Source organism: Protopterus annectens, chromosome 11.part0 (genome assembly GCF_019279795.1).
Source record: "Protopterus annectens isolate FY-2018-M chromosome 11.part0, PAN1.0, whole genome shotgun sequence".
NCBI classification, from domain to species: Eukaryota; Metazoa; Chordata; order Ceratodontiformes; family Protopteridae; genus Protopterus; species Protopterus annectens.
The window spans coordinates 146221776-146248814 of NC_056745.1; the positions used below are offsets into that span (position 1 = coordinate 146221776).

Sequence of the window (27039 nt, forward strand, 5' to 3'; positions counted from 1 at the left end):
GTGCATTTTGAGGTTTAGACTTCTAGCATTGAGTAGCAATACCCTAAGATTCTTCTTGCCTGTACCTGTTAGGGTGGTGAATTTGTCATTTGAACCTTGCCAAAAAAAGGCACTATAGGGGTGGCTAGAGTCTTAGCCAGTATCCGGAATCCCAGGGGCGACAGGTGTAGGCCATCTCTGGCAAAGCATCGTGGCTTGTCGATCATGTCATCCCAGGCAGACAGATACTGGATCCCCTTAGAATGACACCAGAAGCTTAGCCAATTGTTGAAGTCAATCATTTTGTCCTTGTACTGTGGTATCATTCTGGGTGATGGCATGATGCTACTCAGGGCTAGGGTCATACCTGCCTGGGCTACAAGATCGGACAGCTCCTTCATGTCCCTTTTCATGTAGTCCAAGGAGGTACGTCTTAGGTCATTCACACCAACATGGACAATGACAGAGTCATATTTGTACTTGTTGTGGAGTGACTTGAGTGCATGTGTTATGTGGCGGATCCTGGCACCTGACAGGCAGCTGACAGTAACTTTCTCCTTGTTTGGCCTGGTGAGTGGAACATCAGTGTGCCTGACTATAGAGTCACCTATGACTAGAGTGTTGGGTACATTGTTATGCCTTATGGGCTGTGGTTGAGTGGCACACTGAGTTTGTGGGCTATGTGTCATTTTGGTTGTGTTGGGGGTGGAGGTTGCTTGTGTTTCTGCTTTAGAGGTCCCTGTTGCTTGGGCAGGTTTTTACTGAGAGCCTCCATGAATGTAGGTGTGTGTTTTGTGTTTCTATGTGTGTGTTTTGGGGGTATAGGTTTTGAGGGACTATGTGCTGAGTGTGGTGTGGTGCAAGTGTTTACCTTCTCCTCTTGACTGTCTAGTCCAGTCTTGGGTGAAGAGAGCTTTGCTTCCAGTTTGGCTATATAAGTGCATCTCTCACAGGTTGTAGTGTTGGGTGGTAGGAGGAGTGGGTTGTCTGTGTACATGAGGCAATTACTGCATTGCCCCAAGATGCCCAGATTCATCAGGTAGACAGGAGAAAACACCGGGAGCTGACCCTTAGACATGCCTGGATAGGTGCTTATTTAAGTACTAGAAACTGTTTTCCTCTAGACAGTGAGGAAAGTTGAGTGCTGTAGTAATTTGTAGCTTATTTAGTGCTTACAATAAGTTCTGAACAAGTGCTGAGCTCAAAGAAACAGACTTGAGTGCTGAAACCAAAAAAACTGGCTAGTTCTAAAAAACAAGAACTGTCATGTCTCTCTTCATATAGTCCAGAGAGGTACATCTCAAGTCATTTACACCAACATGGACTATGACGGAGGATCATGGCACCTGACAGACAGCTCTCCATGATGTTTTCCTTATCCAGATTGGTGAGAGGGACATCTGTGTGTCTCATGATGGAATCACGTATGACTTATATGTTTGATTTTATGTTTTGTCTTAAGGGCTTGACAGGTGAGACACTGGTACATGACCTATTATGTGTATTGTGTTCTGCAGAGGAAGCATTATGTGTAGTATGTTTGTGCTTGTGTTTGGGAGGTCTCTGATATTTAGGTAAGTTTCTGGTGAGGTCCTTCGCAAATGTAGGTATGTGTGATGTGGGTTTGGGTGGAGTAGGAGGTGAGGTGTGCATGCTCATTGTCATATGTACTGACTGATGTGTGAGAGAGCATGGATTCAAGGTTCTTAATATAGTTGCATCTTTCACATGTTGAGTTTGTGTGGACTTGGAGTACAGGGTCGTTGGTGAACATGAGGCAGTTGCTGCAATGCCTCAGGATGCCCATGTTGACCAAGTTGGCTGGAGAAACTGTGGGAAATTGTCTGTCCATAGTGTTAGGTAAATTTATATGGTCAGAAAAAGAGGCCACACTTAGGAATGATTAGTGGGTGGGAGGTGTGTTGGTACCTCTGAGGCTATGCTTAGTGTTCCACCTAACAGTAGATCAGGGTCACAAAAAACCTCTGAAGGACCACAAGCAAAGTACTAAGGAAAATTTTAACAAGCAAAATGTTTGCATCTATAACCACCAATGGTAACTACTGCTAAGGAGCAGTGCACAATGGTGCACTACACTTAAACAAGCACAAATGAAGGTCTTAAATAAAACAAGAAACAACCCTTTTAACTCAAACTCGCCAATAAAGATGCTTTGTCTGAACTCTATTCCAATCATCCTCGATTAGATGGGACCCAGACAGCACTCTCCTCCCATAAGGATGCAAAAGGGCCTTCACCAACAAAGATGGCTTGAATTTGATGCTTAGAAGCTACAAAACAGACCCAGAAACACCAATCCTGGAAGTGGGCTATGCTACAGCTAAACTAGTACAGTGTACAGTAAAATGTGGTGAAAAACAGTTCAGACAATTCAAACAGACAGGAGAATGCAAATACAAATTAAAAATTCAATATAAGAGGAAAAACAGACACTTATAGTTACAGTAGACTCTCTCTTATCTGGTGTTGTTGAGACCGGACCTGAAGCTGGATAAACGAATGGCTGGATAATCAGAAAAAGCATACAAAATAGCATTTATAAGTTATAAATAGTCTAGAATAACAGGATTTGTGTTATTATGCATTTTTCTAATGAATATGAAGTCTAAAACTCAAATGTCTGTTATTATTTAGCCCAGAGGAGGCAGGAGTGCTGTTTTTCTCTGCTGTATTTTGCTAGGGCTATGGCAGAATTTTAATGCCCGGTTAAAGCAGAGGCCGGTTAAAGAGAGGCCAGATAAGAGGGAGTCTACTGAAGCTGGAAGCAACAGATGCCTCAGATGTTTCAGTATCTCAGTGAAGAGCTGGTTTTAGTGCTCAAGTGATTCCAAACAGTTTAGATTCAGCAAGTCTGAATCTAGCCTATGCTATAAAATACAGAAGTACTAGAATTTCAAAGTGCATAAAATCACAGTCACAACAGAAAAAAAGCAGTTTAAATAAAGCAGCAAGTCACCATCAATTTTTGCTTAGAAGGGTGTAGGCCACACTCTCCTGCCACAAGAGTCTAGACCACAACCTTCCTAATGCAAAATAACTGGCTTGGAGCCCAAGTGCTTAAACCAGAACTAACACACTTTCAGAATAACAGATAACACTGAGCCTTCAACCAGCAATTCCCAGCTTAGAAGGGTGTATGCTATCCTCTCCTGCCACAAGAGTGTAGACCACAAACCTTCTTAATGTAACATAACTGGCTTGAAGCCCAAATCCTTAAACCAAAACTAAGAGGTTTAGAATAACAGTTACAATTTAATCAGGCTTCTAACAAGTAGTAGAAAATGCAGCAGAATAAATGCAATTGAACACTTTTAAGAACAAGCAGCAAAAGCAAAATAAAGTAATAAAGTTGGAAGAGACACACACAGCTGAATAAAGTGCATTTTTAATTAACTAGAGAGGGAGGAAACAGAAGATAATTCAAGGTTAAGAAACTAAGGGAGTGGGCCTTCCCAAATGATTTCAAAAAGGGTGAAAGTCCAAGGACAGGCAAAAACACACACATGTCAAAGAGATGTTGGAAGCTTTCAGTGGTTTAAAAGCCTTAAATCATCTCTGATCCCCAGGTCCTCTTCAAGTTGTCACAGACAACACCATAATGATGTGACACATAAACAAGGGATTACCAGAACTTATCCCCATTGCAGACTTGCTATTATTTCCTGGGAGGTAGCATCTCAACTAAGGCTGACTTTTCAGGCTTCATACATTCCATCAGAGCAAAATCTTGTAGACTACCTGAGCTGGACCAAGACAGAAAAAATGGAAATTGCACCTGGAGGTCTTTCAGAAATACGCACACACGCACACACACACACAAACACACACACACACAAACACACACACACACGCACACGCACACAAACACACACACATGCACACACACACAAATACACACACACACACACACACACACACACACACACACACACACACACACACACACACACACACACACACACACACACACACACTTAAATAAGTTCTGTTCCAGGATTCCTTGCAAACAGAACTGGAAGACAGATGCCTTCTCATTCTCATGGGCATAAGTGCTCCTGTATGCCTTTGTATCCTTTGCACTGGAACCCAAGGTTCTTCAAAAGATCTAGAAGAACTCTCTTGTGCCGGTGACTTGCTTTTGGCCCAGGTGACAGTAGTTCTTCCTTCTTGTGAAACTGGCCAGAGGCAATTACCACAAGCTTCCACACAGACTGGATTTACTTACACAAGAAAGGGATTGTTTGATACACTCCAACCTAAAAACACTTCAGTTTTGCCTGCCTGGATGATAGAGTTTTGATACTTTTTAGAGGGTCTATAAGAACATCAAAGTTTCAAAACTTTGAATGTTCTAATATCGACCCCTATTCACCAAAAGCTGAAAACATTGAACATACAGAACAGCAAATTTTTTTCCTATGGAAAAAATTTGCTGTTCCAAAACACATACACACAACACAAGCACAGCAAACAAACAGCAATCCACTCACATACACCTAAAATCTTACACTTAACCCTAAACTAAACTATACATACACCACTAACTATCGACTTACCGTAACCCAAACCCTAACCCTAAGGTCTGTCACTATTGCACACTCACCTCACCCACACCCTAACCCTAACTCACCTACCCTGCCCTAACCCTCATGTCCACACAATTGCACACTTACCTGACCCGTGCCCTAACCCTAACTCACCTAACCCGCCCTAACCCTCACGTCCACACAATTGCACACATACCTAACCTGCACCCTAACCCTAACTCACCTACCCACCCTAACCCTCACGTCCACACAATTGCACACATACCTAACCCACACCTTAACCCTAACTAACCTAACCTGCACTCAATCGCACACTTACCTGAACCCGACCCGTAACTTTCCACCACAGTGCTGAAAATACCGAAGCAACAGAAACAGACAACCAAATTCTTTCCCTAGGAAAAAATGTGTTTTTCTGTAGCTTCGATATTTTCAGAGTTCGCTGAATACGGGTCGATATTAGAACATTAGAAGTTTTGAAACTTCGATGTTCTAATATAGACCTTTTTTTTCTGACTATGTGCAGCAAGTATTAAAGGAAGTGATAAAAATTTTGCTAGATGTTCATATCTGTGTAAATGGAAAAGGTTTTCTTGTTGGTGCCACTCTAAGAACTAGGGCCCTTTCAAGGCCCCATTGCCTGGGTTCTTGATACTTCATGTGAGTTATCTTCTGGGCCTTCATATTCTTTTGTCAAACTTTATCAACACATCACTATATTTGCCAGATCATTAATATATATAAACAGAACTTACATGACTTGTCAAAAATATACTTCATTTCAAATGAACTGACATTTAAAACAATCTGATGGTTTAACAGGCTTGATTAGATGTACAGCTGTGTTATCTTATATAAGTATAGCTATATTATCTTATAACAATTAAGAAATCTGTTATATATTTATTTCCTTCAGGTAATCAGCAGAGATGCCTAAATGGGTCAGCCTTCTGAATGAGACAAAAGAGCCTCTTCACACCATCTGGTAAGGACAACCTTACACAGAGAGATATAGTAGTAACATTCATGCTTTTGTATGAAAAGAACAGCATATGAATGCAAATATTGTATTTTAGTTGTGTATTTTCCTACACAAATCGCTTGCTGCAAGCTGTGTGTCATGGATAGAGAAGGACGAGGACAATTCCGGAACAGTTTGTCTGAGAAGGATGCCAATTGTCTAGCCATTCCTGGCATTGTCACACTGCAGGGCATGATTTCCTATTGGCTCCTCCTTAATTTAGTAGGCTACCACTTTGAAAGGTCTACAATGGGTACGTGAGACCACTGTGACGGGAGTACTGCATCCAGTCCTTGCTGAGGTACCCAAACTACTCTGGCAGAATACCACCAATGAACTGGTGCACATGCCCCATGCTCAGCTGGAGGGGGCATCGCACATCAATAATCTCCTACACAGGTGTAACAGCTGGGGTCCACCTCCAAGATCATCACTAACAGTGTCTGGGGCCTATGAAAAAAGGTAACAGCTAGCATCCCACTATGTACTTACTAAATGCGGAACAGCCTGTGAATGGACTATTTTAAACAAAAATTCATTCCAGTCAGCAGCACTGAAATAAATATCACTCAATCAGCAATTGATATTTTTCAGTTATGGTAGCTTTGTTTAGTTATTTATTTTATTGTTTGGTTAATGATCACAGTGCACTTATCTATACTCAGGGCAAGAGGCAGAAGAGGATGTAATTGCAAAAATTACTCAATCCTCAAGCTAAATAATCATATATGCAAACTTGCATACATAGGTATTGTACTATTGTGAGTACACTTGTCATAGTATTATGACGCATTACAGTATATGTCACATGGGTTATGGAAATGCTCATGTAAGTACACTTGTCATAATATTATGACGCATTACAGTATATGCCACATTGGTTATGGACATGGTCATGTAAGGACACTTGCCATAGTATTATGACGCATTAGGGAATGTGTCACATGGGTTATGGACATGTTCACGTAAGGACACTTCCATAGTATTATGATGCATTACAGAAGGGGTCACATGGGTTATGGACATGCTCATGTAAGGACATTTGCTGTAGTATTATGATGCATAAGAGAATGTCTCACATAGATGATGGACGTGCTCATGTAAGGACATTTGCCATAGTATTATGATGCATTCGAGAATATGTTACATGGGTTATGAACATGTTCATTAAGGACACTTGCCGTAGTATTATGATGCATTAGAGAATGTCCCACTTGGGTTATGGACATGCTCATGTAAGGACACTTGCCGTACTATTATGATGCATTAAAGAATGTGTCACATGGGTTATGGACATGCTCATGTAAGTACACTTGCCATAGTATTATCATGCTTTCGAGAATGTGTTACATGCATTATGGACATGTTCATTAAGGACACTTGCCTTAGTATTATGATGTATTAGAGAATGTGTCACATGGGTTATGGACATCCTCATGTAAGGACACTTGCCGTAGTATTATGATGCATTAGAGAATGTGTCACATAGCTTATGGACATGCTCAAATAAGGACACTTGCCGTAGTTTTATGCTGCACTAAAGAATATGTCACATGGGTTATGGACATGCTCATGTAAGGACACTTGCCATACTATTGTGATGATTAGAGAATGTGTCACATGGGTTATGGACAAGCTCATGTAAGGACACTTGCCATAGTATGATGCATTAGAGAATATGTCACATGGGTTATGGACATGCTTATGTGAGGACACTTGCTATACTATTGTGATACATTAGATAATGTGTCACATGGGTTATGCACAAGCTCATGTAAGGACACTTGCCATAGTATTATGATGCATTAGAGAATGTGTCACATGGGTTATGGACATCCTCATGAAAGGACACCTGCCATAGTATTATAATGCATTAGAGAATGTGTCACATGGGTTATGACATGGTCACGTAAAGACACTTGCCGTAGTATTATGATGCATTAGAGAATCGGTTAAATAGATTATGGACATACTCATGTAAGGACACTTACCATACTATTGTCATGATTAGAGAATGTGTCACATGGGTTATGGACATACTCATGTAAGGACACTTGCCGTACTATTGTGATGATTAGAGAATGTGTCACATGGATTATGGACATGCTCATGTAAGGACACTTGCCATAGTATCATGATGCATTAGTGAATGCCCCACATGGGTTATGGACATGCTTATGTATGGAATCTTGCCATAGTATTATGATGCATTAGAGAATATGTCACATGGGTTATGACATGGTGAATTAAAGACACTTGCCATAGTATTGTGATGCATTAGACAATGTGTCACATGGGTTATGGACAGGCTCATGTAAGGACACTTGCCGTAGTATTATGATGCATTAGAGAATGTGCCACATGGGTAATGGACATGCTCATGTAAGGACACTTTCCATAGAGTTATGATGCATTAGAGAATGTGTCACCTGGGTTATGGAGATGCTCATATAAGGACACTTGCCATAGTATTATGATGCATTCGAGAATATGTCACATGGGTAATGAATATGCTCATGTAAGGACACTTGTCATACTATTATTATGCATTAGAGAATGTCACATGGGTTATGGACATGCTCATATAAGGACACTAGCCATAATATTATGATGCATTACAGAATGTGTCACATGGGTTATTGACATGCTCATATAAGGACATATGCCATAGTTGTATTATGCATTAGTGAATGTGCCCCATGGGTTATGGACATGATCATGTAAGGACGCTTTCCATAGTATTATGATACATTAGAGAATGTGGAACATGGGTTATGGACAAGCTCATATAAGGACATTTGCCATAGTTTTATCATACATTAGAGAATGTTCCACATGGGTTATGGACATGCTCATGTAAGGACACTTTCCATAGTATTATGATGCATTAGAGAATGTGTCACATGGGTTATGGACATGTTCATATAAGGACATTTGCCATAGTTTTAGCATACATTAGAGAATGTTCCACATGGGTTATGGACATGCTCATGTAAGGACACTTTCCATAGTATTATGATGCATTAGAGAATGTGTCACACGAGTTATGGACATGCTGATATAAGGACATTGCTGTAGTATTCTGATGCATTAGAGAATGTGTCACATGGGTTATGGACATGCTCATGTAAGGACATTTGCTGTAATATTATGATGCATTAGAGAATGTGTCACACGGGTTATGGACATGCTAATATAAGGACACTTGCTGTAGTATTATAATGCATTAGAGAATGTGTCACATGGGTTATGGACATGCTCATATAAGGACATTTGCTGTAGTTTTATCATACATTAGAGAATGTGTCACATGGGTTATGGATATGCTCATGTAAGGACACTTGCCATAGTATTATGATGAATTAGAGAATGTGTCACATGGGCTATGACATGGTGATGTAAAGACACTTGCCATAGTATTATGATGTGTTAGAGAATGTGTTAAATGGGTTATGTACATGTTCATGTAAGGACACTTGCCATAGTATTATGATGCATTAGAGAATGTGCCACATGGGATACGGACATGCTCATGTAAGGACATTTGCCGTAGTATTATGATGCATTAGAGAATGTGTCACATGGGTTATGGACATGCTCATATAAGGACATTTGCTGTAGTTTTATCATGCATTAGAGAATGTGTCACATGGGTTATGGATATGCTCATGTAAGGTCACTTGCCGTAGTATTATGATGCATTAGAGAATGTGTCACATGGGTTATGGACATGCTCATGAAAGGACATTTGCCATAGTATTATGATTCATTAGAGAATGTGTCACATAGCTTTTGGACATGCTCATGTAAGGACATTTGCCGTAGTACTATGATACATTAGACAATGTGAGACATAGGTTATGGACATGCTCATGTAAGGACACTTGCCATAGTATTATGATGCAATAGAGAATGTGTCACATGTGTTATGGACATGCTCATATAAGGACACTTGCCGTTGTTTTATGATGCACCAGAGAATGTGCCATATGCGTTATGCACATGCTCATGTAAGGACACTTGCTGAAGTTTTATCATGCATTAGAGAATGTGTCACGTGGGTTATGGACATGCTCATGTAGGGACACTTGCCATAGTATTATGATGAATTAGAGAATGTGTCACATGGGCTATGACATGGTGATGTAAAGACACTTGCCATAGTATTATGATGTGTTAGAGAATGTGTTAAATGGGTTATGTACATGTTCATGTAAGGACACTTGCCATAGTATTATGATTCATTAGAGAATGTGCCACATGGGATACGGACATGCTCATGTAAGGACATTTGTCGTAGTATTATGATACATTAGACAATGTGTCACATGGGTTATGGACGTGCTCATGTAAGAACACTTGCCGTAGTATTATGATGCAATAGGGAATGTGTCACATGTGTTATGGACATGATCATATAAGAACACTTGCCGTAGTTTTATGATGCATTAGAGAATGTGTCACATGGGTTATGGACATGTTCATGTAAGGACACTTGCCATAGTATTATAATGAATTAGAGAATGTGTCACATGGGTTATGACATGGTGACGTAAAGACACTTGCCATAGTATTATGATGCATTAGCAAATGTGTTAAATTGGTTATGTTCATGATCATGTAAGGACACTTGCCATAGTATTATGATGCATTAGAGAATGTGCCACATGGGCTTTAGACATGCTCATGTAAGGACACTTGCCATAGTCATATCATGCATTTCAGAATGTGTTACATGGGTTATGGACATGCTCATGTAAGTACACTTGCCGTAGTTTTATGATGCAATAGAGAATGTCACGTGCTATGGACATGATCATATAAGGACACTTGCCGTAGTTTTATGATGCACTGGAGAATGTGCCACATGGGTTATGCACATGCTCATGTAAGGACACTTGCCGTAGTTTTATCATGCATTAGAGAATGTCTCACATGGGTTATGGACATGCTCATGTAAAGACACTTGCCATATTATTATGATGCATTAGAGAATATGTCACATCGGTTATGGACATGCTAATGTGAGGACACTTGCCATACCATTATGATGCATTAGATAATGTGTCACATGAGTTATGGACATGCTCATGTAAAGACACTTGCCATAGCGTTATGATGCATTAGAGAATGTGTCACATGGGTTATGACATGGTCACGTAAAGACACTTGCCATACTATTATGATGATTAGAGAATGTGTCACATGGGTTATGGAGATGTGCATATAAGGGCACTTGCCATAGTATTCTGATGCATTAGAGAAAATGTCACATGGTTATTGACATGCTCATGTAAGGACACTTGCCATATTATTCTTATGCATTAGAGAATGTCACATGAGTTATGGCCATACTCATGTAAGGATAGTTGCCATAGTATTCTGATGCAGTAGAAAATGTGTGACATGGGTTATGGACATGCTCATATAAGGACACTTGCCATTGTTTTATGATGCACTGGAGAATGTGCCACATGGGTTATGCACATGCTCATGTAATGACACTTGCCAAAGTTTTATCATGCATTAGAGAATGTGTCACGTGGGTTATGGACATGCTCATGTAAGGACACTTGCCATAGTATTATGATGAATTAGAGAATGTGTTACATGGGCTATGACATGGCGATGTAAAGACACTTGCCATAGTATTATGATGTGTTAGAGAATGTGTTAAATGAGTTATGTACATGTTCATGTAAGGACACTTGCCATAGTATTATGATGCATTAGAGAATGTGCCACATGGGATACGGACATGCTCATGTAAGGACATTTGCCGTAGTATTATGATACATTAGACAATGTGTCACATGGGTTATGGACATGCTCATGTAAAAACACTTGCCGTAGTATTATGATGCAATAGGGAATGTGTCACGTGTTATGGACATGATCATATAAGGACACTTGCCATAGTTTCATGATGCATTAGAGAATGTGTCACATGGGTTATGGACATGTTCATGTAAGGACACTTGCCATAGTATTATAATGAATTAGAGAATGTGTCACATGGGTTATGACATGGTGATGTAAAGACACTTGCCATAGTATTATGATGCATTAGTGAATGTGTTAAATTGATTATGTTCATGATCATGTAAGGACACTTGCCATAGTATTATGATGCATTAGAGAATGTGCCACATGGGCTTTAGACATGCTAATGTAAGGACACTTGCCATAGTCATATCATGCATTTCAGAATGTGTTACATGGGTTATGGACATGCTCATGTAAGTACACTTGCCGTAGTTTTATGATGCAATAGAGAATGTCACGTGCTATAGACATGATCATATAAGGACACTTGCCGTTGTTTTATGATGCACTGGAGAATGTGCCACATGGGTTATGCACATGCTCATGTAAGGACACTTGCCGTAGTTTTATCATGCATTAGAGAATGTGTCACATGGGTTATGGACATGCTCATGTAAAGACACTTGCCATATTATTATGATGCATTAGAGAATATGTCACATCGGTTATGGACATGCTAATGGGAGGACACTTGCCATACCATTATGATGATTAGAGAATGTGTCACATGGGTTATGGAGATGCTCATATAAGGACACTTGCCATAGTATTCTGATGCATTAGAGAAAATGTCACATGGTTATGGACATGCTCATGTAAGGACACTTGCCATACTATTCTTATGCATTAGAGAATATGTCACATGAGTTATGGCCATACTCATGTAAGGATAGTTACCATAGTATTCTGATGCAGTAGAAAATGTGTTACATGGGTTATGACATGTGCATGTAAGGACACTTGATGTCGTATTATGATGCATTAGAAAATGTGTCACATTGATTTTGGACATGCTCATCTAAGGGCAGTTGCCATAGTATTATGATGTATTAGAGAATGTGTCATATGGGTTATGGGCATCCTCATGTAGGGACACTTGCCATAGTATTCTCATGCATTAGAGAATGTATCACATGGGTTATCGAGATGCTCATATAAGGACACTTGCCGTTGTATTCTGAAGCATTAGAGAATGTGTCACATAGGTTATGGACATGCTCATGTGAGGACACTGCAGTTGTATTATGATTCATTAGAGAATTTATGTGGGTTCTGGACATGCTCATGTAAGGACATTTACCATACTATTGTGATGATTAGAGAATATGTCACATGGTTTATTGACATGCTCACATAAGGATACTTGCCATAGTCGTATCATGCATTTCAGAATGTGTTACATGGGTTATGGACATGCTCTTGTAAGAACACTTGCCGTAGTATTATGATGCACTGGAGAATGTGCCACATAGGTTATGACATGCTAATGTAAGTACACTTGCTGTAGTATTATGATGCATTAGTGAATGGTTACATGGGTTATGGACATGCTCATGTAAGGACGCTTGCCATACTATTGTGATGATTAGAGAATGTGTCACATGGGTTATTGACATGCTCATGTAAGGACACTTGCCGTACTATTGTGATGATTAGAGAATGTGTCACCTTAATACATTGCATACACACAGAGGCAAGGAGTCTTGTACGCTCTGTGTGTACGTAATGTTTTATTTTTTTGTGTGGTGTTGACAGGAAATGAGAAATCTCCCGTTTTGCGCTTCCGCATACAGCGCAAGATGGGAGATTTCCCATTTCCCCACTGTAGCGCGATCTTGGAGTTGGTATATTTAAGTAGGGAGGTGTGGGGGCACAGCCCCCCACAGGGGGGGTGCAGGGGGGCGAAGCGAGGCGAAGATATATATATATATATATATATATATATATATATATATATATATATATATATATATATATGGATCTACTACTAAATCTCAAAGTTTCAAAACTTTGAACTTTAAATGACCGTGAACATAAGTTCAAAGTTATGAAAATTCAAAAACTAAAAAAAAAAATAAATAAAAACAAAAAAAAATGTTTTATGTTTTTGCAGGAAGGCAAGCCCTTCTGCACCCCCCACATGCCCTGCTCAATAAATATACCAACTCCAAGATCACACTACAGTAAGGAAAGTGATAAATATACCATTCCACACTGTATGGCGATCTCCATTCAAAACGTTCGAAGTTTCAAAACTTCGATCTTCTGGTCTCAGCTATTTGGAATTAGAAGTTTTGAAACTTCGAGCTTCTGAAGGGGATCCATATGCATATATATGTGTGTGTGTGTGTGTGTGTGTGTGTGTGTGTGTGTGTGTGTGTGTGTGTGTGTGAGAGTATGTGTATAATTTTATCATTTTACCTTTAGACGTAATACTAATCGTGCTTTACTGGCCTTGTCTGGTATGACTTAAACATCATTGCAGGAAGATTTGGTGTATTTAACTATGTGGAAGTTGAAACAGCCTGCTTTCACTGGAGTCTTTAATTTGCTAATGCTGTTAATGGTTACGATTCACAGACATGCTGCAGAGGAAGTAGTGGTTATGTATGATATGATAAGTATCACAAAAGCATAGTACTAATGTATTACCTTATAATTACTTGGCGTCATCAAAGTCTTGCTCTGATATCTACTTTATATCATTTCAAATGAAAAAGTATGCCGATTTTCAAGTGTTTCACAGGGTTATGCACTGATCACAAAAATCAAATAGTAATGTATTGCATTGTCAGAATATAAGGACTGTTAAAACCATGTTCTATTAACAAATTCATAGCATTTGAAAGGAGAAATGTTTACTGATTGAATTATATCTGCCTGTAATAGACTGCCTATCAGTATCGTCACAGAAGAAGTTAATGTATATACTGCCTAGTGTGTGCATTATGTGGCTGTAATACATTATGTCAATGAGTTTCATAGCATAGACATATACCATACTTCCATGGGGAATGAGTCACAAGCGTGCCTGATGGATTCATTATAAAATGTTTAGTTGCACTAGATGTGGAATCAATGCACATAGCCTGTAAAGTGGCTGTCAAATGATTCATCTCTCATTTCATTTCAAGCAGTGCACTGTGGAAAATAGAACTAAAATCATATATTTGAAATCTACTTTTAGCAAACTAGGATTTACAAACAACCCTTTGAGGAAGGAACGTAAGCCCAGAGGGACAGCTGAGATGTGCCAGCTAGAGGTAGCCTATATTAAGTCTGCATGCAGCATATTTTATACATTCCAGACTCGATGAAAGGTGAAATGCCAACATTCTCTAGGCTAATCTGTTGAATATGTTACTGATGGCTGTGGAAAAGCATCATGATTTATAGGTGAATATATAACACTCAGTAAGTTTGTGGCTAAGGAGGACTGTTGTGGCTCAAAACTGTTTTGAGTTGTAGTAATAAATAATCTTCCCTGTGAGTGCCACAGACAGTGAATATTTGTAGCTTTTGGCTTTCTCGGAGACAGTTTGAACAAGCATGTATACATTGACTGTGTTTCAATGCATAGGCTTTTATGCACATTGTAAATTTATTTTTGTTTAGCACGTAGGTGAACTGGATCATTGGTGTTCCTTTTCAGTCATGACCTAGTTAAAAAAATAAAAATTAATAAAACTATAGCATCTACAAGATATGCAAGCAGCAGTAAAACAAAGGAGCTGATACAGCAATATACAAAGAATACTTACACAAAACAAGAAAATATGTGCTCTAAAGAAGCTGATCCTGTGGGTTTAAATAAAACATTTGAAAAAGATTATATTTTTGTGAGACAAAACTAATACAAATGAATTCTCTTTAATGCTGTCGATGCATCTTATGTTCTTTTGTGATAGATGTGAGTGGAGGATGATAGTGAAGGGTGCTAGTAAGAGTTCTCTAACAGTAGGGACACGGTGAGGAATACCTTGTCACTGCATACAGGTGTAAAGAGAGGGGTTTGAGCACTGAGAGATCTGCAATAATGTTTAATGAAAACGAGTCTGGGCAAGGCCTTGCAGGAATCCAGTTAAAGGAGATTGTACAAAAGGGTGCTAATATTTCATGCTCAGCATACATTTACTGTACTGATTGCTGGCACTAGATTCAGAAAATCTGATAGATCTGAAGTAATGTTTAACAGGAGTATGTCTCAGTAAGGCCTTGCAGTGGGCTATAGGTCATATAAATATGGGGAGATTCTGCAAGACTGGAGACTTGAATTTATTCAACCTGTTGTTAAGGTAAAGGCGAGTAGGACAAACCCAGAGTCATACAGACCCTTAAATCCAGTTTTACATTATGGAAAAATAATGGAGAAGGTAATATTGGATAAGTTATTTTCAGAAATGGACGGGTTGGGACATGAAACCATATATCAGCATGTACATGTTGAAAATAGATCTATTACCACCTATACCATGATGTTCTATAACAACATAGTAAGAGCTATGAGTGAAAAAATGTGTTATGATTAAATTTATATAGATTTAACTTCAGTATTTGACAGGGTCATGCACAAAATACTGATCAATAAATTAGAACAACTAAGTACTGATGTATTCTTGATAAAATGAAGCTGCACGGTGTACAAATAGGACATGACAAGTATCATAAAGCAATTAGACAGGTAAAATCCTTTGTTACAGTCAGGGTGTCCCACAGTTCTCCGTCTAGGCCATATTTGTTTAGATTGCATGTTTTTGATCTATCTTTCTCATCTGAGGTGTTCTACAGTCTGTGTACAGATGACTTGAAATTGGGTAAACGGATTACATGTGGTACAGACGTGGCTTGCCTGCAAAATAACTTGACTAAATTGACTGAACAGAGAAGAATAATATGCTTATAAATACATCAAAAACTGATCTTAGGAGATTTGGGAGACATAAACTGAAAGGTGAATATTTAATACAGCATACACTGATTGAAAATGTAGACTCATTTAAGGACCTGGGTATATGGGTAGATTCAGCTATGAGTTTTTCTAATCATATCAACCAGTTGGTTAATGATAGTTATAGAACTATAGGTTGTATAAAAAGATTTATAAATCTAGGAAATCAGAAATTATGAAGTCATTGTTTGTTATTTACGTGAGACCCAAACTTGAGTATGGAATAACATTATGGAAAACGTTGGTACTTACGTATTATCACAACCAGATTCCGAGCAGGAGAAATGGTTCATTTCCAAGCCGTACTCCTACTGAGATACGTAATGAAAGTGTCTGGGGATGACAATGGAACAGTCCTTAGTACATCTGATTTTCATAACATGTTCACCGTAACCAGGAGGACAACTGTCATAATTGTACGCAGTAACTTTCACAATTCCGCCATCTGACCTTACTTAAGCTGCTGTAATACACTATGGAACTTGCGCTGTGATGGGATACACACTGCTTTTACAAGTAGGAATGCTACGTTTCATGCTAGTATAGTAGGGTTAGGCATGTGTAAGCAGAGGCGATGTAGGCCACCTCAATTTCCAACCCGTGAAAACCCCTCTCTAAAGGCAGGCTTACAACACTGTAGTCATGCATGCAAGGAGCAAAAGTTGAACTCCTATATGCTCATCTACCCACACTACTACAGATCTTTAGAGACACCAATTTCGAATTTCCCACATAAGGATCGTGCTGTATAGCAAGTTGTTGTCACTTTCAGATCACATTGATCACGCATCATGCTCTACTTAGCAAGTAGTTGAGATGATGAATTAACTTCATCGTAGTTTAAGGATTTGTCATCACTACTTGGAGTGCTTAACAGTTAAAGCGGTCTGTCAGAAGTCATGCGATGCATGCAGACGTACACATAGAAACAGGTCCTCATGCACTGTGACTCCAAAATACAAATGGAAAAAACATGATTTTCCATTATGAAAAATGTAGAGAAGGCCATAGAGGTCTGCAAAATCTTTTAAAAAGAGTTCATTACATTTAATTAACTTTAAAAGAGGTGAGTAGTGCAAATTTCATGACCGCAAAAATCTGGTTGCTATAATACATAGGTACCAACATTTTAAGAAAAAAGCATGAGTAGATGGGAATTATTACGAAAGACTCAGATATCTGAAATTGCACAATCTCTCATGTAGGTATTTAAGAGGAGACCTTATTCAGGTATACAGGGCATTTAGAGACAACTACCTCTGAGAATGTTTGGGGTTATCAAAAAGTACTAGGGAATCATCAGACAACCTGTGTAGAAGATTTCATAGCAATGAGAAGTGTACTAATTGGTTCTCTGACACAGTAGCTGATGCATGGAACAGACTACCAAATTACTTTAAAGTAAGTACTAGTTTAGATATTTTTAAGAACAGCCTGGACACTTATAGGAACAAGTGTTTTGGTATATTGGCAGGCTAGAAGGGCATTAATGTCCGTGCTTGAAATATTTGTTTGTATGTATGTATATAAATGAGACGGTACGAAAAGCTGCTAATATGTTTGCAGTAATTACTGTTGGCATTGGATTTAGAAAATCTGATAGATCTGAAGTAATGTTTAAGAGGGGACTACATTTTCACACCCTTGGTACTTATGTAATGCTGAGCTTTGTGTACTTCAGAGAAAAGTGAATTCTCTGAGATGTGGCAGTTTCACACTTAGTATATTTCCTGTGATCACACTTACATGTTTACAGTCCTAATGATTCCACTTCTACTGCATGAATATACAATGGGAACCCATTTTATTATAAATGCTTATTACTTATTTACAGCAAAGTTGGTTCTCCTAGCTGTGGATGTACTTGTTTTCCCTGCAAGCACAGAACACTGTGTGCCTTTGTGGTGGTTTTTAGTGTTTTTTTTTTTTTGGGAAGGAATGTCACACAGTCTGAGTTTTGGTTTTGGTACTATAGAAATTCAATAATGCCACTTTTCTTGAGCAGGCTATACTTTTTACAAAAATATTTCTAAAATTCTGTGTGAGAGCTATAACCATATATGCAAAGATAATCTCTAACTGCCAGCATGTTACTATTTTTTGGCATGTGTTCAGACCAAATTTATACAAATTTTAATTTTCCTTGTGTATTAATATTAAAAGTAGGTCTAATGAACACTCTTTTTGCCTTTTCAGCCTGCCTGCAGGGTTTGAGAGTTCTCCCTTTCTCAGCTGTTGTGTGATCTCAGAGTTGCTATATATAATTAGCAGGGGGCGGGGGTGCAGGGGGTCTCCCCTCTGCAAAAAATATTGTTTTATGTTTTTAGATTTGATCTCTAAAGATTGCTCTCGGAGCATTCAGTATTTGATGATAGGAATGTCAAACAAACTAAAATTGTCAAACAAAATGTGAACATTTCACAGGAAAAACACAAAGCAGTGATCAGAAGACTGTGAACAAATCATCATATTTAACTAGTATTTAATGGGGGAAGAGTGTCGGCCACCCATAACTCCTAATCCCTGTTATAATCATTATGAGGCTGTAGTAGCTATGGATTTTTTTTCACAAAAAGCATGTAATTGCCTGTGACTTTGGAATGAGAAAACTCCATTTCTGAAACTCTGTACTTGAATTCTTCTGATTATAGCAGTCATGTTTCAATATAGAAGGTATCCAGTAGAAATCACCGAGTGTCAGTGCATGTACTGCGGATTGTACTGAGATATGTTTCTTGGCTAAAACAAGTGCATTTTATAGGCGCATTAAATCAGAAGGAGGAGTAGCTTTATCAGTACTGGTTCACATAAGGCCTTTCTTTAGGGGTGTAGTTTTATGCCCTATTTTCTTTATATGTTTATATTGCATCCTGTGTCACTACTGTACTGTAACTTTAATGCACATTTGTCAAATTTGCAATAGCTTACTAAATTTTATTATAAAAAAGCATGTAAAATATAACAGAGTTTATGCCAAAATAAGTATGGAGAGTTGGCATTAATATTCTGTGAAGAAAAATTCTCCATCTGGCACTCTTATAACATTTGTTTTTGTTCTCATAGGAAGCTATTTTGTATAAAAAAAAGGCAACAGCATAGTAGCTTCTGGATGCATTAAAACCACACATCTTTGAAATAGACCCCTACCTATATACAAGGTCCACTTAAATGAATATCATTTTAAATGAAATGTGTTGAAAATGATATTCGTTCTCTTTCAGTAACAGCTATTTTTTGTAGATAACTTCAGCATTACACAACCAACGCCATAGCCTATGTGTCATATAAACCTTCCGTATTATATATATCTTAGAGACAGGCGCAGCTCAGGAGAAGGAACGTTTCCCCCTGGAGTAATCTCCATTGATGAAAGAGTGCTTTGGCTAGATGTGAACTATCACAATGAGCTATTGCATTATTGTCAGACTCCCATTACGGAACAGCTTTTTAAAGATCTGCGCATAACAACAAATGTCAAACTGAGGAATCGTGCTGGAAAAGTATGGGAAGTAACTGAATGACAAGTTTTTCTTTTCACTATAATGAAGGAGATGGGAGACTGTAAAGTGGTGACCAGGGAAAGTGTAGTTAGGCAGCATAGGATGGTGGTTTGCAGGATGACGTTGGTGATCAAAAAGAGGCGCAGGAATGTGAGGGCAGCAGCAAGGATCAAATGGTGGAAATTGAAAAAGGGTAACTGTGAGGTGGAGTTCAGGGATGAGTTAAGACAGGCACTGGGTGACAGTGAAGTGAAGTGAACTACAGCAGAGCTAGTAAGGGAGACGACTAGAAACGTGCTTGGTATCACATCTGGACAGAGGAAGGACGACAAGGAGACATGGTGGTGGAATGAGGAAGTACAGGAGAGTATACAGAGAAAGAGGTTGGCAAAGACGTGAGATTGTCAGAGAAATGAAGAAAGTAGACAGGAGTATAAGGAGATGAGGTGCATGGCAAAGAGAGAGGTGGCGAAGGCTAAGGATAAGGCATTTAAAGAGTTGTATGAAAGGTTGGACACTAAGGAGGGAGAAAAGGACCTGTACTGATTGGCTAGACAGATGGACCGAGCTGGTAAAGATGTGCAGCAGGTAAAGGTAATAAAGGATAATGAGGGAAACATACTCACAAGTGAGGAGAGTGTGTTGAGGAGATGGAAAGAGTACTTTGAGGGGTTAATGAATGAAGAGAATGAGAGGGAGAGAAGGTTGGATGATGTAGGTATAGTGAATCATGAAGTACAATGGATTAGCAAGGAGGAAGTAAGGATAGCTATGAAGAGGATGAAGAATGGAAAGGCTGTTGGCCCAGATGACATACCTGTGGAAGCATGGAGGTGTTTAGGTGAAATGGCGTTGGAGTTTTTAACCAGATTGTTTAATGAAATCTTGGAAAGTGAGAGGATGCCTGAGGAATGGAGAAAAAGTGTTTTGGTACCAATTTTTAACAATAAGGGTGATGTGCAGAGCTGTAGTAACTACAGAGGAATTAAATTGATCAGTCACAGCATGAAGTTATGGGAAAGAGTAGTGGAAACAAGGTTAAGAAGGGATGTGATGATTAGTGAACAGCAGTATGGTTTCATGCCGGGAAAGAGCACTACAGATGCGATGTTTGCTCTGAGAGTGTTGATGGACAAGTACAGAGAAGGTCAGAAGGAGTTGCATTGTGTTTTTGTAGACTTAGAGAAAGCATATGACAGGGTGCCTAGAATGGAGTTGTGGTATTGTATGAGGAAGTCGGGAGTGTCAGAGAAGTATGCAAGAGTGGTACAGGATATGTACGAGGGTAGTGTGACAGCGGTGAGGTCTGCAGTGGGAGTGAAGGATGCGTTTAAGGTGGAGGTGGGATTACATGAAGGATCAGCTCTGAGCCCTTTCTTATTTGCAATGGTGATGGACAGGTTGACAGACAAGATCAGGCAAGAGTCTCCGTGGACTATGATGTTTGTAGATGACATTGTGATCTGTAGTGAGAGTAGGGAACATGTGGAGGAGACCCTGGAGAGATGGAGATATGCTCTAGAGAGAATAGGAATGAAGGTCAGCAGGACTAAGACAGAATATATGTGTGTGAATGAGAGGGAGAATAGAGGAATGGTGAGGATGCAAGGAGTAGAGGTGGCGAAGGTGGATGAGTTTAAATACTTGGGATCAATAGTTCAGAGTAATGGTTAGTGTGGATGAGAGGTGAAGAAGAGAGTACAGGCAGGATGGAGTGGGTGGAGAAGTGTGTCAGGAGTGATTTGTACCAGACGAGTACCAGTAAGAATGAAATGGAAGGTCTACAAGAGGGTAGTGAGACCAGCTATGTTATATGGGTTGGAGAGAGTGGCATTGACAAAAAGGCAGAAGATAGAGCTGGATGTGGCAGAGTTAAAGATGTTAGGATTTGCACTGGGTGTGACGAGGGTGGACAGGATCAGGAATAAGTATATTAGTGGGTCAGCCCAGGTTGGAAGGTTTGGAGAGAAAGCCAGAGATGCAAGATTACATTGGTTTGGACATGTGCTGAGGAGGGATGCAGAGTATATTGGGAAAAAGATGCTAAGGATGAAGCTACCAGGCAACAGGAAAAGAGGAAGGTCTAAGATAAGGTTTATGGATGTGGTTGGTGTGACAGAGCAAGATGCAGAGGACAGGAAGAAATGGAAACAGATGATCCGCTGTGGCGACCCCTAACGGGAACAGCTGAAAGATGATGATAATCAGTACATTGTGTATATCCTTAGACAACATATTGCCTCTTCAAACTTCTCAGCTATCCAGATTTTTGCAGAATGTCCAGATTTTTGCCTCATATTTTTGGTCTGTTCCACATATAATGTGTGTATCTCTGGCAAATCAGTGAGGATTGTCATCAATAACTAATTATATACATTTGAGTTTCGAACTTCATATCCTTCAGAAAATGCATGGTAACACAAACAACTTTCTAAGTTTATAAGTGCAATATTTAAAATCTGTTCCTGTTTCCAGGCCTTTGTTCCCACAATACTTATGGCTTTGTCAAGATTTTTTTAGGCTAAGAGGCTGAGTGATATACACCTATCTATTTTAACTTTACAATATCTTTACATGTTACATGTAACATTACATAAGTATACATAACTATATTACATGTAGTTAGATGTTTACTTAGACAAGGCCTGAGGATTAGGTTAATTAACTAATGATTATTTCATTGCTAGAGCAGCACAGAGACAGTGAGTAGCATTGTCATCTTACAGCAAGAGGTTCTCTGGTTCAGTACTCAGCTGGGTTGTCTTTGCAGTGTTCATCCTTTTCTTCTGCTTACAAGGGTTTTCTCCGGCTACTCTAAATTGTTCATAGGTGTGTGTGTGTGTGTGTGTGTGTGTGTGTGTGTGTGTGTGTGTGTGTGTGTGTGTGTGTGTGTGTGTGTATGTGCAACATTTGGAAATTATGGAAGAAAGTCCTGGCAATCTACTCCCATTACCTTTTTGCTTAGTCACAGCTGTTTATGGAAGGTGCTATAAGAGGCAGATGCAACTCAACATCATTAGATGGATGGAACATTATTTCCAGTGTGTTAATAGTTAGTGAGATATGACTAATGAGCTTATAAAACATGCTGAAGTATTACATTGTTGTTAAAGGTTAGTATAACAGAGGACTAGCTTATCTGAAAGGACTTCTTGTTTATTTTAATAAAGTGTTAGTTGACAGTACTCTATTGTCATTTTTTTATAATCATGACTAATAATTTCAAAGAATATGGTAATATGACTGAGAGACAATGATCATATTATCATACAATAATATGGTAATATGACGGAGATTTAAAGATCATATAATCATACGATAATATGACTGAGATACAAGGATCATATTATCATACGATAATATGGTAATATGACTGAGATACAAGGATCATATTATCATATGATAATATGGTAATATGACTGAGATACAAGGATCATATTATCATACGATAATATGGTAATATGACTGAGACACAAGGATCATATTATCATACAGTAATATGGTAATATGACTGAGAGACAAGGATCATATTATCATACAGTAATATGGTAATATGACTTAGATACAAGGATCAAATTATCATATGATAATATGATAATATGATGGGGATACAAAGATCATATTATCATACGATAATATGGTAATATGATGGAGATACAAGGATAATATTATCATACGATAATATGGTAATATGATGAAGATACAAGGATCATATTATCATACGATAATAAGGTAATATGATGGAGATACAAGGATCATATTATCATACGATAATATGGTAATATGGCTGAGATACAAGGATTATATCATCATACGATAATATGGTAATATGACTGAGATACAAGGATCATATTATTATACAGTAATATGGTAATATGATGGAGATACAAGGATCATATTATCATACAATAATATGGTAATATGATGGAGATTCAAAGATCATATTATCATACGATAATATGACAATATGACTGAGATACAAGGATCATATTATCATACAATAATATGGTAATATGACTGAGATACAAGGATCATATTATCATATGATAATATGTTGGAGATACAAGGATCATATTATCATACAATAATATGGTAATATAATGGAGATTCAAAGATCATATTATCATATGATAATATGACTGAGATACAAGGATCATATTATCATATGATAATATGGTAATATGATGGAGATACAAGGATCATATTATACAATAATATAGTAATATGATGGAGATTCAAAGATCATATTATCATACAATAATATGATAATATGACAGAGATACAAGGATCATATTATCATATGATAATATGACGGAGGTACAAAGATTATATTATCATACAATAATATGATAATATGACGGAGGTACAAAGATCTTTATACATACACACACACACACACACACACACACACACACACACACACACACACACACACACACACACACACTTACCTGTGGTACATAAAAAGAAGTTATGTACTTACCATTACGTTCCATGTTTGTAGTCCATCTTACCTACATTCTTGCTGAATGGGTTTGGCCAATACTAAAGCTCTAAAGCTTTTACTGGCTCGTGGCTAACCCCTATCCCATGGTGCATCACGGCAATTCCCCAGATCTTGTTTGCAAGAAGTAACTACATACATAATAGTAACTATACTATCAATAACTATGTACATACAGAAATACTTTGTATTACTATCCTTGCCATGTGGACGGACAACTACAACAAGGTCAGACAGCATAATGGATAGTCCACCAGTTCCTCCAGGATACAGGAAGGGGGAAGGAGGGTGGGACACAAGAATGTAGGTGAGATGGACTACAAACATGGAACGTTATGGTAAGTGCATAACTTCTTTATGTTATGTAGTCCTATCTCATCGTAATTCTTGCTGAATGGGACAGTGTCCCTAGCACCTTTATCCTGGGTGGCTCAAGCAAAGAGACTCTTCAGCACAGTGGATCCAAAGGATGACCTGTCCCAGGAGGCCAAATCCAATTTGTAATGAGTGACAAAGGTATGAGGTCTTGCCCAAGTAGCTGTTGCACAAATGGAATCAATTGGGAGTTTTGATCTAAAGGCATATAAAGTTGATACTGCCCTAGTTGAATGGCTTTTTACTTTAACGGGTAGTTTCTCAGCAATTTTGTAAGCAAATGAGATGCAGTCTGAAAGCCATTTAGACAGAGTGACCTTGGAGATAGGTAAGCCTTTGTTTTTGTCTGAGAAGGAAACAAACAATTGGTCCGATTTTCAAAAATCTTTAGTCCTGTGCAGGTAAAATCGGAGAATTCTGTGGACATCCAGTTGGTGTAGTCTGTATTCTGATTTGTTAATGTAGTTTGGGAAGAATACTGGTAATTCAATAGTTGTGTTTAGATTATGTTCTGAACATACCTTAGGGAGAACAGAAGGATTAGTTCTGTGGGAGACTCTACCCTTATGGAATATAATATAAGGGGGACGAATGGTGAGGGCTTGCAATTCTGACACCCTCCTAGCAGATGTTATAGCAACTAAGAACAATGTCTTCCAAGACAACAATTTCAAGTCAGATGAAGAAGATGGTTCAAAGGGTGGAGAAATCAATGAGGTCAGAACTAAGTTCAAGTCCCAGGGCTCCGGGGGTTGCCTGATTGGAGGTCTGAGAAGGAGGACTCCTTTCAGAAAGGTTTTGCATAAAGAGTGGGACATAATTGGATTTCCCATGTTCCCAAAATGATAATTAGAGATGGCAGCTAACTGAACTCTAATGGTAGCAGCTGCAGCTCTTTTCTGAAAAACAGATGCAAGGAAGGACAAGATAGACTCTATGGGAGCTGAGTAGGGATCTATGCCTTGGTTAGCTGCCCAAATGGAAAACCTTTTCCATTTACTGGAATATAATTTCCTGGTGGAAGGTTTGTGTGACGAAATCAGGCTGGTGGAAGGTTTGTGTGAAGAAATCAGGATGTGTTTAACTGTAGAAGAAAGAGAAATGCACCTGGCTATTCTTGGAACCGGAGCAGCCATGCTGTCAATTTCAGAGTTTGGATGGTAGAATGTAACTGTCCTGATTGATGAATCAGAAGGTCTGGATATGGTTCCTCCAAGAGATAGGGCCACAGGAAGGGGAACCAGACTTGGTGCGGTCAGTATGGAGCAATGAGGATCAGGGTACTCGTCAACCATTTTGCTTTCTGAATCACTTTTGGTATGAGAGGGAAGGGTGGAAAAGCATAAAGAAGTCCCAGAGGCCAATTGTGGACCAGAGCATCCCTGGGTGACATCCCCAGATGTGGAATGAGGGCAACGTAGTTGCTGCATTTGGTGTTCATGTATGTGGTGAATAGGTCGCAGCAAGGTTGGCCCCATTTGTGGAAAATCTCTTCTAAAACTTCTGTATTCAGGGACCACTCATGAGTCATCAGAATTGCTTGACTCAGTTTGTCTGCTATCACATTAGACTTCCTCGGAATGTGCGTTGCTACCAGAAAGTGTTGAGTGTCCATCACCCATTTCCATACTCTTAGTGCCTCTCAGCAAAGTGGGTAAGACTTGGTTCCCCCTTGCTTGTTTATGTATCACACTGCAGGCATGTTGTCTGATTGAATCGCAATTGTCCCAGTGGGAAGAGAACAGTGAAGTGCTTGCAACGCATATAGCACCGCTCTCATCTCCAAAACATTTATGTGCAAGTGGTTCTCGTGATCCTGCCAGATACCTTGGACCATCATTCCCAGATAATGCCCCCCTACACCCTATCTGGGAAGCATCCATGGTCAAGACTGCATTTTGTTGAGGGGGAGCAAGTGGATGACCTAGATGAAGCTGATCTGTATGTAACCACCATGTTAGATCCTTCTTGCAGGAGTTTGTGATGAGTATTTGGTGGGACAAGGGTAGATCCTGCATTGACCACTGGGCAAATAGTAGCCACTGAAGTACTCTCATGTGTAGATGGGTAGGGGAACTAAGAGAATGGTGGAAGCCATAGTCCCTAGAACTTGAAGAACTATCCTGGCCTGTACTTTGTCTTTTTTCAGCAAGAATCTGAATTGGTTGTGCAACGATTCTATCCTTTCTGGTGTCAGTTTTGCTGTCATGGTGGTTTAGTCTATGTCTGAGCCTAAGAAGACAATGTGCTGTGATGGAGATAAGGCAGACTGTTTTAGATTTATTGCAATCCCTAATCTGGCGCACAAGGATAGAGTC

The 27039-nt window shown here is 39.0% G+C and overlaps 1 protein-coding gene across 12 annotated transcripts in view; it reads left to right on the top strand.

Annotated features, from left to right (window-relative positions):
- The window catches only part of A4GALT (alpha 1,4-galactosyltransferase (P blood group)), a 1248973-nt gene that overhangs the window by 634868 nt on the left and 587066 nt on the right, over positions 1-27039 (top strand). For all 12 annotated transcript variants that reach the window (XM_044087539.1, XM_044087541.1, XM_044087542.1 and 9 more), the window contains one exon: positions 5464-5532. Coding sequence is in view for 1 of the 12 variants with exons in the window: in XM_044087549.1 (XP_043943484.1) it covers positions 5502-5532 (31 nt within the window). In the remaining 11 variants the exon portion in view is untranslated. The remainder of the gene's footprint in view (positions 1-5463; positions 5533-27039) is intronic.